General features: G+C 43.9%; 1 protein-coding gene and 1 long non-coding RNA gene across 6 annotated transcripts; one reads left to right on the top strand and one right to left on the bottom strand.

The window, feature by feature from the left end:
- The first annotated feature begins 128 nt into the window (after positions 1 to 128).
- Positions 129 to 3,902, top strand: RPL6 (ribosomal protein L6). 5 transcript variants are annotated; one of them, XM_084491549.1, is made up of 7 exons: positions 129 to 268; positions 869 to 1,069; positions 1,176 to 1,274; positions 1,776 to 1,919; positions 2,590 to 2,638; positions 2,973 to 3,157; positions 3,708 to 3,902. In XM_084491549.1, exons 1-7 carry the CDS (start codon positions 242 to 244, stop codon positions 3,858 to 3,860), a joined length of 858 nt encoding a protein of 285 aa, XP_084347675.1. In that variant the 5' UTR covers positions 129 to 241; the 3' UTR covers positions 3,861 to 3,902. The 5 variants fall into 5 exon arrangements, with proteins under 5 accessions (XP_084347675.1, XP_084347674.1, XP_084347673.1 ...); XM_084491551.1 differs by lacking the exon at positions 129 to 268 and adding an exon at positions 541 to 698; XM_084491548.1 differs by lacking the exon at positions 2,590 to 2,638 and having other exon boundaries at positions 2,915 to 3,157.
- Positions 3,903 to 4,151: 249 nt separating this feature from the next.
- Positions 4,152 to 11,118, bottom strand: LOC311420535. The gene is made up of 4 exons (XR_014684358.1): positions 10,646 to 11,118; positions 10,373 to 10,483; positions 9,827 to 9,922; positions 4,152 to 4,691 (listed from the first exon to the last, which is right to left on the bottom strand). It is a non-coding gene; the product is annotated as an uncharacterized lncRNA (long non-coding RNA).
- Between the last annotated feature and the right edge of the window lie 7,185 nt (positions 11,119 to 18,303).

Raw genomic sequence — 18,303 nt, 5'->3', positions numbered from 1 at the left:
GCGACACCGCCCCCTCCTCACGGCCGGGGGGGGCCCTGCCGGTGTCCCCCCCCCCCCCTTTTCCCGGTATCTACGGGGACCCCCCCCACACACTCTGAGTTAACGGGGGGGGGGGAGGGAGGGGTCCCTCCTATCCCATAGGGAACCCCCCCTGTGGAAAAACTACAAGTCCCAGCGTGCCTTGCGGGCGGCGTGGTGACGTCAGGCGCGGCGCTGGGTTTAGAGGGGGGAGGGGGGCCGGATGTGGGCCCCTTTGGCTCCCCGGAAGGTAAGATGGCGGAGCGGCGCTGCTCAGCGCAGGGCCCCGGCGGCCGCCATCCGCCGCCATCCGGCCGCGGGGCGCTGCGATGGGGCTCAGGGAGGGTTGAGGAGGGGAGAGGGGAGCGGGAGGAGGCGGATGGGTCGCGGATGGGCCGCGGAGGAGCGAGGGGGCCGCGGATGGAGCCTCCCGGGGCCTAGCAGGGGGTCGGGGCCTGGCTCGGCTCCGGGCTGGGGGCGCTGAGCAGCGCCGGGCTGGCGGCTGGGGAGCGGCAGCGGAGCTCTGAGGCGTGGCGGGGCTCGGGAAGCCCAGCAGGGGTGTAGGGTCGTGAAATATCGGGTGCTGTGCGTCTGCAGCTTCCCGAGTGCCCCGTGGTGAGGTGTTGAGGCATCTCACAGCAGTCCCAAGCAGCGTTCTGTGCGGGTGAGCAGTGCCCGGGGTGGGTTTCAGCTCTACAGTGTTCCTATTTGCATTGTCTATAGGAAGCGTCTAAGAACCATTAGGCTGGTGCAGAGGGTTGATTTGTGATTCTTCCTATCGGTTTTGGCATCTCAAATGTTGCTCTGTGCATCTAGTGATGCGTGTTTGTTGTTCTGTTCGCATCCACAGATGGCGGGTGAGAAGAAGCCGGCCCAGAAGGCAGGAGAGAAGAAGCCAGGCCAGGAGAAAGCGGGCAACAAGATGAAGAAGCGTAAGAAGCATTCCAGCCGCAACCCTGTCTTGGCTCGGGGTATTGGGAAATACTCCCGGTCAGCCATGTACGCCAGGAAAGCACTGTACAAGCGCAAGTACACTGCTCCAGAAACAAAGGTATAATGATGGTAAATGCTGCGTTTAAGTAGTTGTGTTGTCTGACAACTTTTCGTGGTGACTTCAGTTTGAAATCTCATTTATTTTCCGTTTTACTTGCTTACAGATAGAAAAGAAAAAGAAAGAAAAGCCTCGAGCAACTCTCAGCAAGCCAGTTGGCGGAGACAAGAATGGGGGCAGCCGTGTGGTTAAAGTCCGCAAAATGGTAAGAAAAAGCCGAGGTGGTGTAGGGCTGCAGCACCGAACTTTTGGCTAGAGGCTGTGCCTCCTGATCAGGGTTGTGCAGCAGCCTGACTGCAGCCAGCAGTACTCCCAACCCACGCCGTGTATCGCTGAGCTGTGTGCAGTTATCTGCTTGATACAAGTCCATTGACTTCTCTGGGGAGTTCTCTGGGTGGTTCTCTGGGGGAGATGCCTGTGATTTAGCAGGCAAAAGTGGGATATTCTCTGCCAGGTGAATTGCTGTGCTGAACTGGAGGTATGCTCAGAAACACAGATCTGGTCTCAGCTTCTGTAGGTGCATCGTTGTGTAGCAAACGCTGTTATGGACTGTTCCTGAAGAGCTGGTTGCAGTAAAACCTTTTAGAGAGATCATCTTTATAGAGAGAACTGTATGTCTTCGAGAAGAAAGAAAGCTTTCATTATGTTTTAGAGTTTATCTCATGGAATACTGGTTGGTAGAACGTTTTTGTTCCTTTTCTTCTAGCCCAGATACTACCCAACTGAAGATGTCCCTCGCAAACTTTTGAGTCATGGCAAAAAACCCTTTTGCCAACACAAGAGGAAGCTGCGGGCCTCGATTACTCCAGGAACTGTTCTTATCCTTCTGACTGGTCGTCACAGGGGCAAGGTAAAGGGGACCATTCTTGTATTCAGTCCACGTTGGCTCACACAGCAGCTTTGTGGCACTTCTGTGCTGAAAACGTTTTGACCGGGTCACCCTGGATGACCAGCTGGTGTCATGGGGCACTGCTCAGCCACCAGGTGTGAATCTGCAAACCCGATTGTGTTCTGTGTGTTCTGTGTAGACGGCTTTCTCCTCTCCTGCCTTTAAGAGAAATAGTCTTTAAACTAATCACCTTCTACACAGAGCTAGAAGTAAAACAGGCCAATCCAGTTGTTTATACAAGATGAAGGGAGTCCTGCTGCAATTTTAAAAAGTGTAGATCCGTGTCATGCTCATTTGGCGCTGTGGAATAGCAGGGCTGATGCCTGTTCATGTTCCTGTTGCAGTGAGACCAAAACTTTGGCTAGCTGTTAGGAGGAATTACAGTTTTTTTGAATTCCTTCCATTATTATGCAGTGATACCAGCAAAGCTGTACTCTGACAAACATTGGTAGCTCAGGTCGTGTGGTGGCTACTTCTCATGTAGCACAGTTGCATCCGTGGCTACTTCATCAACACGTGTAGCAGCAGCGTGGGCTGCTACAACAGGATCCCAGTTTGGCTGCAGTATTTTCCAAATGTCAAAGAAGTAACGCTGGGACCAGAGGACTAACGTCATCTCATCTCTTTTCAGCGTGTCGTCTTCCTGAAGCAGCTTTCTACTGGCCTGTTGCTTGTTACAGGTAAAAATAAAAAGTTGAGGGGTTTGGTCCAGGTGTGTCTATGGGGTTAGTAGTGTTTGTGAGCTGCACGCAGATGGCTTGGTGTGTTACCTGCTCGTGTAACTATGAGGAGTCACGTTTTGTGACTTCGCTGGGAGGTGAGCAGGAGATAATGAAGCTGTAATGTCTAGAGGAGATTGGGAAGCGGCCTCAACTTCTCTAGAGGCTGCAGAGAAGGGTTTTGTTGACTTCTTTTTTAGCTGTAAGCATCTCACGCACCACAAAAATGCAACTTAGAAGTGGTGGCTGGTGCCAGAAAAGCTAACTTTCTATCCTGCCTGTCTTGTGCCTTTAGGACCCCTGGTCATCAATCGCGTCCCTCTGCGCAGAGCCCACCAGAAGTTTGTTATTGCTACTTCTACCAAGGTGGATATTTCGGGAGTGAAAATTCCCAAGCATCTCACTGATGCGTACTTCAAGAAGAAGAGGCTGCGGAAGCCCAAGCACCAGGAAGGAGAGATCTTTGACACTGAAAAAGAAGTAAGGAAGACCATTGCTTGTTCTTTGTGAATGTCCTTGTTACTTAAAGCCAGGCTGGAAAGGGAGAAATTCTGTGAAACAACGGACAACTCGATTTTAAGTGGTCCCCTATAAAGCAAGGTGATGCTGTTAAAATTAATTACAGCAGCACTGAGATGAACCCTTCTAAATCTGGGGGTTGTTTTCTGCTTCTACCCTAGCAGAACAGCAGCAATGATTATTCTAGTTGAATGTAGGCTTATGGTTTTTTTTGCTTGTTTTGTTTTTGTGTGGCTTTTTTGCTTGTTTTTGACCAAGAAACACCTTTACTGCCGTGATACTGCCAACAGCCTGCTGCTGGCTCTGATCACCTGCAGCATAAGCCAAACAGTGGCTTCAGTTCTCTCCACCACCTCCGGTCTCCTACCACCTTTCCCATATTTAGAACAAACGGAGAAAACATTTCCTGAAAATGCGAGAACTCAGGGTTTGCCCTGGATTTTCACATCTCTCTAGAAGAGTCTGAAGTCATTCTGTAGGATTGTAACATTATTCTTCCTGCTCTTCCTAGAAATACGAGGTAACGGAGCAACGCAAGAAAGACCAGAAGGCAGTGGATTCCCAGATCCTTGCACAAATCAGGAAGGTGCCTCAGCTCCGTGGGTACCTGCGTTCTACATTCTCTCTCTCAAACGGAGTCTATCCTCACAAATTGGTGTTCTAACTGTTCTGAAAGCACCGCATTAAATTTGAGGGGAAAACACAAGGATTTCTGGTGTCTTCATTGCATTCCGTAATTGCATGCGTTACGTAAATCTTACAAATAGTTGCGTAAAGGACAGTAAAACTATTTGTGGTATAAAGCTCTGAGGGACTATATGCAGATGACTAGAATTTTGAGTGAGTGCATATGGTTTGGGGAGTGGTGGTGCTTTGTTTTTGTGAGATTTGGGGCTTTTTGATTGGTTTTGCTTTTTTCTTGCACTATCTGGTACGAACAGAAGAGAAAAAGCAGTTGCATTTCAAATTGCTTCACTGTAAATGAGTTGGAGAAAAAATAAACGAGTTATCTTCTGGGAATAGGGGATGTAAATGCTGGCTGAATACCCTTCAGGACACGCTCCAGAATAAACATCCAGCTCGGTGTCAGTGCCGGTGGAGTTCTCTGCATCCCTACTGCTGAAACCAGTGCTTCAGGTATCTTCTGTGAAGAGCAAGGTCGTAGCAACAACCCACTGCCGGGTGACTCATTAGCATTTTACAGTTTGTATAGAGCTTTGTTGAAATGATATTTCTGATGAACTGCTTTGATCCATCAATCACTACATAAACCCTGGCAAATATAGCAGCTTCTCAGAGGCATTTCAGGAGCTGTGCCTTGCATTTTTAAGTGGAAACACTGGGGATAGTCTCGTGAGTTTTGCAGGGTAGCTTAACTTTGGAATCAACAAAATTTGGAATGTATGTTCCTTCCCAAATCCCATGTTTGTTTCCTGTTTATCTGTGGGCTTTGACATCTTTAGTCGGGAAGCAAAAATCCTCACCATTGCAGTACCTGTAGAGATAAAAACAAAACCATGACTTCTAATTCTGTAGTCTGAGAAATTAGTTAAAAAGCTGTAACAGTTTCTGTGAAAGGCCAGTATATCGCTGTCCTAGGAGACTTGGGGAGTCAGCAGATTTTCTTATCTTAGAAATCAGCAGCAGAAAGAGTAGAGAACGATCATCCTGCCTGCTTGCTTTCTCTGTTGAGGTCAGTTATCAGATCTCTGGAAGAGGATGTTTGGGCAGTAATAGCTCTGCTCTTACAGAAGCTGAGGATGTACGTTATTAACAAATCTGGCATGCCTGAGCTCTTTCTTAGCCAGACTTAGGCAGGAAACCAGGCTTATATAACTGCACCATCTGTCTTACCATTAATTCATAGCTGAAAGTAGCCAATGGGGTCAAACTTGACAGGGAGTTGAGATTTCATCTAATTCATCTGAGCTTTGTGTAAAGGCTAGGAAAGGGAGTAATAAGAGCCCTCACTGAGGTGGAAGCTCACATCTTGTCTCATACTAGTCACGAGAGCATTGATGAGGAAGGAGGAGTCAGGCTTTATGTGCTCCAGAAGCAATGGGAGGAAAAAAAAGTCAAAACACTGGAGAATACCTGGCTCTGGGTTCTTGCACATGAGGGACTCTGCTCGTTCTATAGCTAATGCTGGCTGGTCCTGCAGAGTATGGAGGTATAGAACACTAATTAATTACCATCCTCTTGATAATGTAAAACTTGATGTTAGCCTGGTTCAGCAGAGGGAGCCAGTGAGCAAGCTTTGTCTGAATGCAGCACTCCTGGCTGCTGCCTGGGTGTGCGTCTCATGACGCTCGGCGAGGTTCTGCCCTGTGCTGCTCCAGGAATCTGTTTATTTTTCGCTGTCGTCAGAACTACATTTGTGATGAGTTGCATCTTTTCGTTGTACGTGGTGTGGTGGGTGAGGGGTATAGTCAGAGGCTTCTTAAATTGGCGTGAGATTTTGCTGCAGTGAGGGGACTGGCCTGTTTACATAAATCAGCTCTAAAAAGCCTAAAAAGCATTGCACGCATCTCACTGCTAGCACTAAAATAAATTTACCGGTACTACCAAAGGAAAATTGTTCGATGTTCAGAAATCTGACTTAAAGAAAAAAGTCTATGTAGGAATACTTAAATGGGTAAAGGGTAAAACAAGAAAGTAGACCTCCTTATCTATATAATTTGTAGCTCCATGCAGTATTGCAAAGCCTGCAAACCAAGATTCAGTTGCGCAGTTGTGGTCTAAGAACACTTAAGAGGTGCTAAGGCTTCCATCCTTCCCCTCTCTGGGAATGGGGAAGTTGTAATAAAATAGTTCTGCTGGCTTGTCTAAGAATAGCCAGGCATTCAGACGTAATGGTGTTTTCTGTAATTATCAATTACTTCGACACATTCCTCGTTTGTGTATCAGACGATGTGAAATAACACTGAGAACCATTAGCCTTGTTTACGGCATGGGGAGGCTGTGACTCCCGGTGTGCTGTCAGGATGTGATTTGGTAATGTAATTCAGTTCTCTTCCTAGGTCTTGGTGCAGAGGAATGGTCTCGTGTGCTGCTGCCTCCTCTGCCCCGCTACTGTCACTTGTCTGACTAGGTGGTGAGCCAGGAGCTAAAGCAGCCTGAAACACAGCCCTGTGAGAGGGGGGAGGGATGAATGTTTCCTTCAGGGATCTAAAGCAGCACTGAGTCACTGTTGGCCCAGATGAATGTTGGTGTCAGTACAAAGGACGTGGGAGCAGGCCAGTTTCTGGGGATGCTGGTGGTTAAGTCAAATTTTAACATCAAATCAAGCCTTTGCAGTGCCAAGCAGTTCCTCAGGCTTCACGGCAGAAAATTGGGGACGGTAAAACCCTCATCTTTCATGAGGAAAAGTAGCCTGTGGACAGCTGTGATTTGTCTCACTCTTAACCTCTAAAATATGTCCCTTGAGTTCTGTGAAATCCAGCGTTTCTCTGAAATGCTTTGGACTGGGGGATGGAAAAGAGGAAAAATGAGGTCTGTACAGATGGCCAACTGAGAAACAATGTGAATGTTCCGAAGGATTTTTCAATCTAGATAATACTGTCCGCCACCTGAAAAAGACTCCCATCAAATAAAAGCTTTTGTGTGCGTTCTTGCTGTCCCACAGCTTTTCTCATTCTGAGCATGTAAACAGATCTGCAGTCCTGGCTAGCTGAGTCATTGCTTTTCACTGAGCATCCCCCACAGAAGAAGCTAGAGACATCCAAAGCCTCAGTCACCCAATGAAAAGTGCTGGAGATGTGCAGGTCCAAAAATAGTGACAGACTCAACCACAGCAGCACTTCATTAGCATCAAATGTGCTCTTTGCTTCAGCTGCCTAATAAAGTGATATGTAATTATAATAAAGCATCCTTGTGAGAGGAAAGACGGAGGGATATCGGCTTTCTTGGGGAATTGGTAATAAGATGCAATGCCTTATTAGCTGTGAGCACCTATTTTTACCTATTAGCTGCTTTTGTGAAATGACCTGGTGGATTGAGTCCAGGCCAGAGAGGCCCTGTCCCAGCTGCTGTGTTGGCAGTCTCAGGAAGCAGGCATTAGCTCAGCTGCTGGGACCAGGAGCCTTAGGGGAAGCTGAAGCTCAGTTGCAAGACAAGGTACTCTCCAGTGCCAGATTCGTGAAGAATGTTACTTTTTGGCATTTCAGGTTAGATGTGCTTTTTTTTTTTTTTCTGTCTGTACTGTTTTAACCAGGTGTTGAATCCCTTTCTTTGCTGAAATATGCCCAGATATCCATCAGTCATTTATTGAGTTCACCTCTGCTATAGCATACCTGCAGAATGTGCCTCGTCTCCCAGGGGCAGCTGAACCTTTTTTTTTCTCAGCGTATTTCTACCTGATCCTTGTCTTTCCTCTTGTCATAGCTCACAGAACCGTTGCTATACATGTATGTCTACCCAGCCCCACTTCTGGAAAAGTTGTTTGGGATCTTCTCACAAGCTCAATAAAGAGAACTTGGGAATGGTTTATTTGTCTTCACCACCTGGAGAAAGCTCTGCTTTAACCTCACACTGTAGGCAAGATCAGCTGAGAAACCATTCACAGACAAGGAGAGCTGGCTTAGGCCGCTTTCCTCTAGCAAGTGCAAGATAACTCCTTCCCCTCTTCTATTGCTGAGTCTTATCTCATTTTAAGTAATTCAAGCACTGGAAACCCCATCCAATAGATTTTTTACTAACACAATTTGTTCTAGATTCTCTGTATATTCTTTCAGTGCATTTTGTTTCCTAAAGTGAAGAGGGCTTCTTGATTTCTCCTTATTAAGAACAACAAAAAGTAGTTTTCTAACCACTGCTTAAAACTAGGCAAGCAATTCTCCTGCTCAGTTTGAAACTGGACTGCAGAGCAGCCCGGCTATGAAGATTGTGTTACTGATGTCTCTTAAAGCTCTGTAAGGATAAGAGATGACACAATTTTCCTGTGCGGTTTAGGGCATTAAACCTACAAATATTAGTAGCTCCTAATGCATGCAGAGTTCCTAGTAACTTATGTGAGGATGCAGTAAAATGGGAACTCCTTACCTGCTAATTTGATTCCTTTAGTTCTCCTACATTACAGTCTGCGCTTAAGCACTTGCAACTCACATTGTTTAAGCAATTACAGCAATTAAATCCATATTTGTATAAGGATCTTATGCATAGTAGTTCTCAATATATTATTTCGTATTGTTCAGGAAGCCACTAATTGAACAAAGAGAGCCAGTTCTACGGGCTGTAGTCAGCATTTGTCATGCAAGAGGGCTGGTCTGTGAGGATTACATGCGGAATTTAACATGCTTACCATTAAGCGACCATGACATTTCTTGTTTAGTTGTTTGTTTGTTTTTTTTCCTTGTTTTGCAGATTCATTACTGTATAGTTTAGTCTATTATGTTTGTACAAGACAGTCAGCTAAAAGACTTAGAATCTCTGGTGACGTTGTGTTTCTGCACTCTCACCAATTAGCAGTTCCTAGCACTGCCTGCAGAATTTTTCTAACAGTTGCAATAAACAGCTTCTCATACTTTACACGCACTGAGCACATTGGCTTTGTGACACCCAGCAGAGGTAAAAACTGCCATTATAACACCAAGAAACTGTACACAAAGGTAAAAAGATTTATCCAGTCCATTGGAGCACGCCAGGGGGATGCTGAGAACCTCACCAAGCAGCACTAGAGAAGGCTTTAAAGCCTCACGAAGAAAATAGAAGACTAAACTAGAAGCAATTACATTTCATCTATTCTGTCAGTCCTATGTGATCTAGAGGTTTTTCACTTGCTTGACAGATGCACTTAGAATGTAATTGTTTTTAAAATTAAGGTCTTCAGGTATAACACATGGCATCCTATTGTTCAAAAGGCTCATTTTCACACAAGGAAAAGAAATACAGAGACTAAATGTGCAAAAAATAGTCCTAGGCAGAAATTTTATGTCCTTTATGTACAAGGAAGGGTGGTTATGTTTCAGAACAAGGTAGTATGAAGGCCCTAAAAAGAATAATGCACGCTTAAAATGTTTCTTGGGAGACGTTTGGGTAAAATCACCATTCAGATTCCTGATGTAAATGTCCTGCTAAGCTGAAGTGAAAATCTGCTTCATGGAGTTTTGTTGAAGTTAGTGGGCAACCATGGCTGTTCCTTAAAATAAGCACAAAAAATAAACAAACACCTCTCTGGAATCAGAGAACCAAAACAGCAACTATTGCTCCAACACATGGCAAAACTTCTGTACATTGCACATTATCCACATGGTTTCCCTCTGAACTAGCACAGAAAGTGCAGAAAGGGCATTGGAAATCTGGAGCTTTAAATTTGTGTGAGAGAAAAGAAGCAAACACGTGCCTATGCTAGCAGCACACAGGATGAAAATACTGGCTTTGGTATTGTACACAAAAATCTGTGGTTTATCTAATCCAATACTCTGGGAAAGTACGCTTTGTAAATGCTTTGTAAATAAATAGGACTTCATCAAGTCGATGCCTAGCATCATCATGTAATCATCTCCTAACACAGGCAACCCATGAATCTCCAAACTGGCTAACAGCTTGAATCAAAAAATGAAAATAATATGAACACCGTAAAAAATTATGTGGCTTGGGCTTACTTGAAATAACAGCTGATTTCACAAATACCTGAGAAGAGTGTCCCAGCGTGAGCCTGTCAGTGCAGCTGTCTCCTGGGGGGGTTTCAGAATAATCGTTAGAATCTGTCATGCACAATCCATAGCCCTGTGACAGCAGAGGAAGAACGGGGTGATGAGCACAACGCACGTAATATGGCCACTGCATTGGGTGCGAAAGGCTGAGCTATTTGTGAACTATTTGAGTCTGTTTGTGAACCGATAATCTAATGAAGGCAGTGATGCTGCAATAGTCCTCCAAAGAGTTGGTTGGCCTTGCAGACTGACAGTGCTGCTCTCAGTTCTTCCATTGCCTGATTGCTCGTGAAGTTATTTTACTTGAAGGGTAATTAACTGTTCTTCATGGTTTATCTGCAGGCTACTTGTGATGCTCTTTTTAAACAAATGCTGCTATGTTGTTAAGCATAAAGCCAAGGGTTTATAAAACAATTTCAGAAGAGTGATTTTACCTGTCAACACTGGGATTTTATTAACACTTGACATTCAAATGCAGCATTAATAAACTCAGCTCTACAACATTACAAAGAAACTGTCCTACCTCTAGCAGCATGAAAATATTTCCAACCATGCCGGCCTCATCTGGGGGCCAGTCCATCACAAGTCTGTGAAATGATGATTTATTTGGCCTTTACTGGCTTCTGCCATCTGTCTGTAAGGAACAGAAGGAAAAACAGGTGAGTCATAGTGAGCAGAGCAAGACTGCACCTCTCACAGAAATCAGCAACATCCCTTCGCTAACAAAACCACCGTAGACATCTATACCCTTTTTTGTTTGTCTCTCTCATATTTATACTCAATGTAAGTTGCTCACCTGCTGTGGCTTTATTGCATAACAGTTCTTACTCTTCCTTTAAAAGTAGATTATTGGCTGGAAAATACAGGAAAAGAACAAAGTCCTTCAAGAAAGAAAGGAAGGGGAGGCCGGCACTAAGGGAAGAGCACCTTTGGAATTGTGGGCACTTACAGCTGCAAAACAACACCACACAGAGAGCAAAATTGTTCTCCCCAGAGGAGAAGGCATTCCAATTTGCACTGCATGGCTTCAGTTCTCAATTAGTGGCTTTCAATTTGAGTTTGTTTTGAATGCCTGTCAGCACTGAAGAGAAAATCAGTGCAGTGTATAGCATTTGCTCAGACCAGGGATTCACTGACCTGGCTTCCTTTTCTTAGGAAAAGGGTAGTTAGTGCTGCAGTGCCTGTAAGAACCTGCTAATTAAGTCTTCACAGGATCTTGGAACTGATTAGTGAATTTCAAGTAGAAGACAATGATAATAGATGCTCAAAAGCCACCTCGTCAAAACTCCTCACTTAAAATCGAGTTTTGGCTTTTTCTTTTGTGTCCTGTTGTTTCAGACTTTCTGGTCACTGTTTTCTAACACCCTTGCAAGTTATACCTGTTATACCTCCTTAGAGGTGTGCTCATGGAAGGCAAATCATTTTTAGATGAATAAAATGTAATGACTTTGGGAGTTTATTCCCAATATTGCTGTCCTGGCACAGGTGACTGAATAGATTTTGCAACAGGGTCAGCATACATTCATCCATAACTTACAAAGACCCAGCTCTTGCCTTTTGCAGTAAATGCCTGCCTCAGGCTTTTCTCTCTGGATGACACCTACAAAGCAAGGCTTCTTTGATGGAAACAAGCTGGCAAAATGCTTCTTCTTGCCATCGTTGAGTAATTCCTCCATCATTCCCTCCTTTACTGTTTCTCCCTGCATACAAGCTACTACATGACGTTCCCAAAGCTGCCTTTCTTTTTTTTTTTCTTTCTCCTTCCTACAGATCCTTCTGCTTTCTCCCTGCCATGGGTATGGAAATTACTTTGACTAGAGAAAACAGCAAATGGACTTTAAGAAACCATCTTGTCCTGTTCCATGAGATCATGCCCCCATCGGGCCCAGAAGGCAATCCTCCGAAGGCAATCCAGTCCATTACCTCACCACAGGAATGGGAACGGCTTCCCAATGTCTGCTCTGTATCTCCTCAGCTGCATTTTAAGCCCCTAACGTCTTGTCCTGTCAATAGCAGCTTATTTCTTCTCTCTCTGCTTCACTCTTTCACATATTACCATGTCTCCTCTCTGTCTTCTCTTATCCAGACTAAACATACCAAACCCTTTCAAAATTTCCCCATAGGCTGTACTTTCAAGTTGCCTGACTGCTCTCATCAAGACGTTCTCCAGCCCATCAGTGGACTTCTTGAAAAGCAGTGGCCAGTTCCAAATTCAGCTCTCCAGGGCACGCTTCATGTTTTACTTTTAAGCAGTTCTGTTCCGTGTCTGTAAAACATTACAGTAAGATTTTGGTTTTGAATGAACTTTACAGCTGCTACAGAAGGACAGATAATAATAAAAAATAAGCGGTATAGACAAATTCTTGTCAGTAATAGCAGTCCCAGCTTTCCACCCACTTACCCATTCATACATTTCATTTTGCTCTATTTATTATATGTACGTTAAATTCTCAGTGTCAAAATATTCCTAACCTTACCATATGATGGATTTAGACTGAGATATATGAATGAAATTAAACCAGCCTGATATTTACAAGCTTTCCTAGATAATTTGACTTTCTGGCACCCCAAAAAGCCATGAAAACTTAGTTTATTTTACTCCCAAAGTGTTTCCTGTAAGATAGCGAGACATTTATCAACAAGAAATGAAACACCCAACATGAATTTGTTTCATTTTTTCGATTAGTTCTGCTTTGTCACAAGCAAAAACTAAGCAACTTTATTTGTAAGGAGTAGCTTCTGAATTGGAATAGATAGCATTTTTGGCTAGGATAGGCAGATCATTAGGGTAGCAGAAAAATGCCAAAGCCTGATGAAGATATTAGACAAACAGAATATTGATGGGATGGTAGTTAATTTAGATGTTTCTTGACCTGACCTGTACAGTTCAAGGGAAACGTATTTTTGTTACAGAATACAAAGAACATGAGCACGTTGGGCCACATATCCTTTCTCCAGACTTTAATTCTAATTACCAGCTAATTTCAGTTCAGTGAAGCACTGTTGGCATGACAAGCTGTACAAGTGTTAATGTTTAAAAGAAAAAAAAAAAAAAAAAAAAGTTGACAGACCTGCCTAATGTCTGTCAGGATTAGGCAAATTCAGGTAGGGTAGGTACCTTCACAAGCAGACACAATCCTCGCTGTACTGGGGACTTTGTAGCAGTGAAGACCATCCCAGGGGAGCGTGAAAGGAAAAATGTACTTTATCCCTGTATTGTTACATTGCAAATGCCAAAATTGCAAAATTAAAACATTTTTTGTTAAATATTCTGTAAAAACTCTGTCCAGCTTTTACTCAACTAAAATAAGTGCCTGTGCAGGGGCATCCTGAAGGGGAAAGAGAACTTCTTTCTCCCAGGGATGTGAGTTTTGTAAAACAGCTCTTGTTCAACATGAATTGACAAGAACTTTGCCTCCCCAGCCATACCATGAAGCTAGCAGCCATGTACCCAGCAGGAGCAGAGCTCCCAGGGCACAGCATCGTGGCACCTGCACGTACACCCCTTGCTGCTTCCACACCTTGTGATACAGCTGCTGTCCCCATGCTTCACTTTTCCATCAGGCTCTGGCGACGCGAACATCCTTCTCCTCCCCCGGGAAGCCCGAAGGCAGGTTTGACAACATGCTTCAATCAGCGCTGAATGAACATTTCAGGGAGTCTCGTGAATCAGATTCCAACCTCGGAGATCACCGCACCCATCTCCTGCAGGAGTCGTGGACAGGGAGTTAACATCCTGTTTGCCTGGCCGTACGCAGGGGCGCTGTGACAGCACCGTGATCCAGGGGTTAACACGTCCCATTTGCTGCGTGACCTGCTGAGGATGGCTTCACGTTGCAAGTCCCTGTAAAATACAAGTGTGAAGTAAAACAGTTGGGGTAGAGGAGGAAAATATGCTGCATTTAAAGATGAGAGAGCTTTGACATGTTTAACTGATCCATTCTCATTTTTTAGCTATCAAAGATTTTAAATTATATCAGGCCATAACTGTGGGACTAATAAAAGTGGAACTAATACTGATTTTGCTAACATTAAAGCTGACGTCTCTTAAGACAAAATAGCAAAAAAAAAATCAACCAAACAAAAAAAACAGACATTTTAGATGTTGGCCTTGGGACAAAGGACATCTTTGAGTAACCAGGCAATGCTCCTAAAAGAAAAAACAAAAGTCTGTATGTTCTGTATTTGTAAACGAAATTCTTTCTTGTTATCAGTGAATAACTCTCAAACACAGAGATTCGAAGGATTAATATTTCAACCAGTTTACATGGAAAATTCTAGAAAAATGTTGAAATACAAATGTAGAAACTCAAACTATTTCTTGAGACTGTAAAGGAAAATTAGCTTATGACACTTTTTCTTCCAAAGAGTTTTATATAAAACTTGTAAAATAAGTGGTAAATTTGAATGAAACTAGAGAAACTTCTGATGAAGGTTTATTTTGGCTTTGTGTATTAGCCCCACCTCTATGCAGACCACTTTCAGCATTACAATAGCACTGCCAAGCAGCCCTCCTCTCCTCTCCGAGAACTAAACACTGCAGATCTTGAAGCCTACATTGACGAAAAAAACTAACATTTTCGTAACCAATTCTTGAAAACTGATATTAAAATCACAGAATCACAGAATTTTCTAGGTTGGAAGAGACCTCAAGGTCATCGAGTCCAACCTCCAACCTAACGCTAACAGCCCTCCACTAAACCATATCCCTAAGCTCTACATCTAAACGTCTTTTGAAGACTTCCAAGGATGGTGACTCCACCACTTCCCTGGGCAGCCTGTTCCAGTGCCTCACAACCCTTTCAGTGAAGAAGTTCTTCCTAACATCTAGCCTAAAACTCCCCTGGCTCAACTTAAGCCCATTCCCCCTCGTCCTGTCACCAGGCACGTGGGAGAACAGGCCAACCCCCACCTCGCTACAGCCTCCCTTGAGGTACCTGTAGAGAGCGATAAGGTCGCCCCTGAGCCTCCTCTTCTCCAGGCTGAACAAGCCCAGCTCCCTCAGCCGCTCCTCGTAGGACTTGTTCTCCAGGCCCCTCACCAGCTTCGTCGCCCTTCTCTGCACCCGCTCAAGCACCTCGATGTCCTTCTTGTAGCGAGGGGCCCAAAACTGAACACAGTACTCGAGGTGCGGCCTCACCAGAGCTGAGTACAGGGGGACGATCACCTCCCTAGCCCTGCTGGTCACGCTGTTCCTAATACAAGCCAGGATGCCGTTGGCCTTCTTGGCCACCTGAGCACACTGCTGGCTCATATTCAGCCGACTGTCCACCATCACTCCCAGGTCCTTCTCTGCCTGGCAGCTTTCCAACCATTCCTCTCCCAGCCTGTAGCTCTGCTTGGGGTTATTGCGCCCCAGGTGCAGGAAATCCTCACATCTCACTCAGGTTGTTTGGGATACTGACAATTTAACATTACAAACCCTGAGAAATGCTTTATAAAGAGGACCTTGTAGTAATTTGTATGAGTTATATAAAACCACCTTGTTCCGTTTGTATTTTTACCATGTCAAACAGAATATTGTAGCAGATTTTTTCACTTACTTTTTTCCTCATTTTACTGCACCAGTTTTCAGGGAGGTTGAATTTTAAAACAGTACAGAATAGCTGTCTGGTTGCATGTGGGGTTGCTCCCCTGGTTGCTCCCCTGGGGAGTTCAGTTGTACCCAAAACCTTCCACTGGGGGCACTTTCTGATGGGAGAAAGGGCTCCGTACGTGTTTTCTGGGGTCCTATTTTAAATTCATCTCAGTGTTCCGGTTAGGGTTACGTTTAGGGTTGTTCAGAAAGAGCGAAGACACAGAGTCCAGTTGCATGTGGGGCTGCGTAAAGGCTCCCCTGGGGAGTTCAGTTGTACCTACCTATTTTTGGATATTAATAATGAGTCTTCTGAGACATTAGAGATTCAGAAATTCAGGACAACTGCACAGGGAACTGTTCATCTTCCAGCCACTCTTCCTCACTGATGGGCAGCATTTAAATACTTCCCATCACAAAAGGCTACTTGTGTTAAATTTTTGAACAAGAAAATGAGACATAGGATTACTAAGAGTAATATTAAACTAAGAGTAATACTAAATGCTGGCTTTCTTGTGTTCTGCATGTGAAATACCACAAACAGAATTGAAGTGTAAGCTGTTATTTCATTTACAAGCCCGATATGAGTCAACATCACACAGCTGCAGAGAAAGCCAATATGATATTGAAACACTTGACATGAGCATCGCATGGAAAACACAGAAAGTAGTAATCCGTCCAGAGCATTTTGTGCTGTAAGGCCTTATCTGAAGAACTATTGGAAGAATGACAACACTTCCAGAACACACAGCCTACAAAGTCTGAGAGAAGTGGGTCCATCAATGCAGAGACAACAGAGGAGTTGTGGTCACAGCCTTCACACGTGAAAAAGACTGCACATATGGGGAAGGAAATAATCTGTTCTCCGTGACTACAACTGCTGGAACAAAACCAAAAAGGCTTAAATTACAGTAGCAGAAGTTCAATTAAGTATTAGGAAACTCCCTAAAAGTAAGGACAATTGAACAATGGGAGAGATTGCAGTTGGTCTCTGGATGGGACAAGTGTCACAAACAGAGTAGTTACCTCTTGGGTCGCAGCACTGGATTAGATCACCTCTAAGAAAACATTCTAACTTTTGGTTTTTTTTTTTTTTGACTCTCTAATTTACATTTACATTTATTTCATGCCCAATTTACCAAGGCTATATTTGTATGCAGGTATCACACTCATTTCCCATTTTACAGTTGCCCTTACTCATTTTTCTAATTTGTTCTCCTTGCCATCAGTCAGTCTTCTTCAGGGATTATTGTAAATATACCAAAATGAGAAAAATGAGAATATTTTTTCTTTGCAATTAAAAAGAATACATTTTTGAAGTTTGAGATTGTTTCATTTCACTGTCTAGTTTGTCCTTTCTTCTCTGTTGAATACTGACTTTTTCCATTTCAGTCCTTTGTAAGTTTTACATGGAAACAAATGAAGAAACTGTATTTTCTAACCACAGTTAGTGAGCCAAGAAGCACCAGTTTTCCTTGCATAGTGGCATTATTAATGATGGCATTCGGGCTCCCTAAATAGCATACATGAGGCAGAGGAGCCAGGATTCAGGGTATGGAAATCTGGTTATTGCAGATCACATTAAAATAGCAACTACTTCTCCTCATTCACACATTTCTTAGTGTCACAATGGAAAATAAAACTAAAATGGCAATTTCTAAATGAACAGAAAGATATATGGCAAAGCCTTAGGATGAAAAGAATTTCCACCATACATATTACAATTGTGTCAAGGTAAAATTAAACTGGAGGCCAAGACAATGCTCCTTTAAATTCCACTGCACAATAAGAAATGGTCATTTTGAGGCAAGAAGAGTGAATTTCCATTTTCAGCTCACAGGGCTGAATAGACCACGAGCCTTTCCTGCTAAACCTCAGCCACCACGATGCAGAGAAGTCCAAGGACACGTTCAGCTGTGGGACTGGGACCAGTGCAAAAGGGAGCTGGCTCTGGAGCCCAGCCTCCAGGCAGGACCACAGCCCCAGCCCTAGCCGTAGGCAGCTGCCCCATCTGCTCAAAAACAGTGCAAAAGACTGATTTTCTGTGCAAGCGTAAGGATTTTATATCCTCGCCTTGAGTATTTATGTCACAAAGTTATTCTAGTCTTTTTTAGAAGTCATACCATCTCCCATAACGTAGTACCAGACTTCTCTGTGGTTGTTGCAATGTGCCTCTGAATGCTACACCGAAGTTACAGTGGCTGACATTTTCTGGTGACATCCAGAACAAAAAATCATATTTTTTTTTTCATTATATTATACAAGATCTTCTGCACCAGATGCTAGACAAATAGCACTGGATTTGCAGAATTTATTACAGGATCAGGGCCTTAATACTGAAAATTTCATGTGTAAATCAATGTCAGCATTCCATGCTTTGTAAGCTCGTAGATCGTGCAATATGCTGTTGGCTCCTGAATAGTGGCCATGCAAGACAATTTAGTAAATCTTACACTAGCCAGTGATTATTTTATTAAGCTGTGCTGAGGCGGGACAGGACATGGTTCTCAATTTTATGGCATTAGATTAATTCAGTAACTGGTTTTGAACTTTAAATTGCCAAATCAAAGAACTCTAAAATTCAGAACTCCAAATAAATAAATAAATAAATATGAAATGGTAAACATTGCTTGTGTTCGGCTTGGGATATCTTCCCACAGATATGCCTAAAAGGGATTTGTAAAACGCCTGCGCTATTTCCAGTTCACAGTTAAGTGGCCTGCGTTTCACTCGGGGCAGCTCAGGTTACCTACCTCGCACAGAAACGCGTGGATTGGGATCCTCGGAGCCTGCCTGTGCTGCGAGAAACTGTCTGCCAAGCCCCAAGCAAGTGACAAAGCACAGCCTCTGGCCAGTACATAATTCAGCCACGCACCTCC

The sequence above is a fragment of the Aythya ferina genome (genome assembly GCF_964211825.1).
Source record: "Aythya ferina genome assembly, chromosome: 17".
Classification (NCBI taxonomy): Eukaryota; Metazoa; Chordata; class Aves; order Anseriformes; family Anatidae; genus Aythya; species Aythya ferina.
This window is presented reverse-complemented; position numbering and strand designations above follow the sequence as displayed.

Coding starts and splice junctions, on each gene's coding strand:
- RPL6 (XM_084491547.1), top strand. CDS start 242: ATGTGGGCCCCTTTGGCTCCCCGGAAG. Junction 269..868: donor CCCCTTTGGCTCCCCGGAAG/GTAAGATGGCGG, acceptor TCGCATCCACAG/ATGGCGGGTGAGAAGAAGCC. Junction 3,158..3,707: donor TCTTTGACACTGAAAAAGAA/GTAAGGAAGACC, acceptor TGCTCTTCCTAG/AAATACGAGGTAACGGAGCA.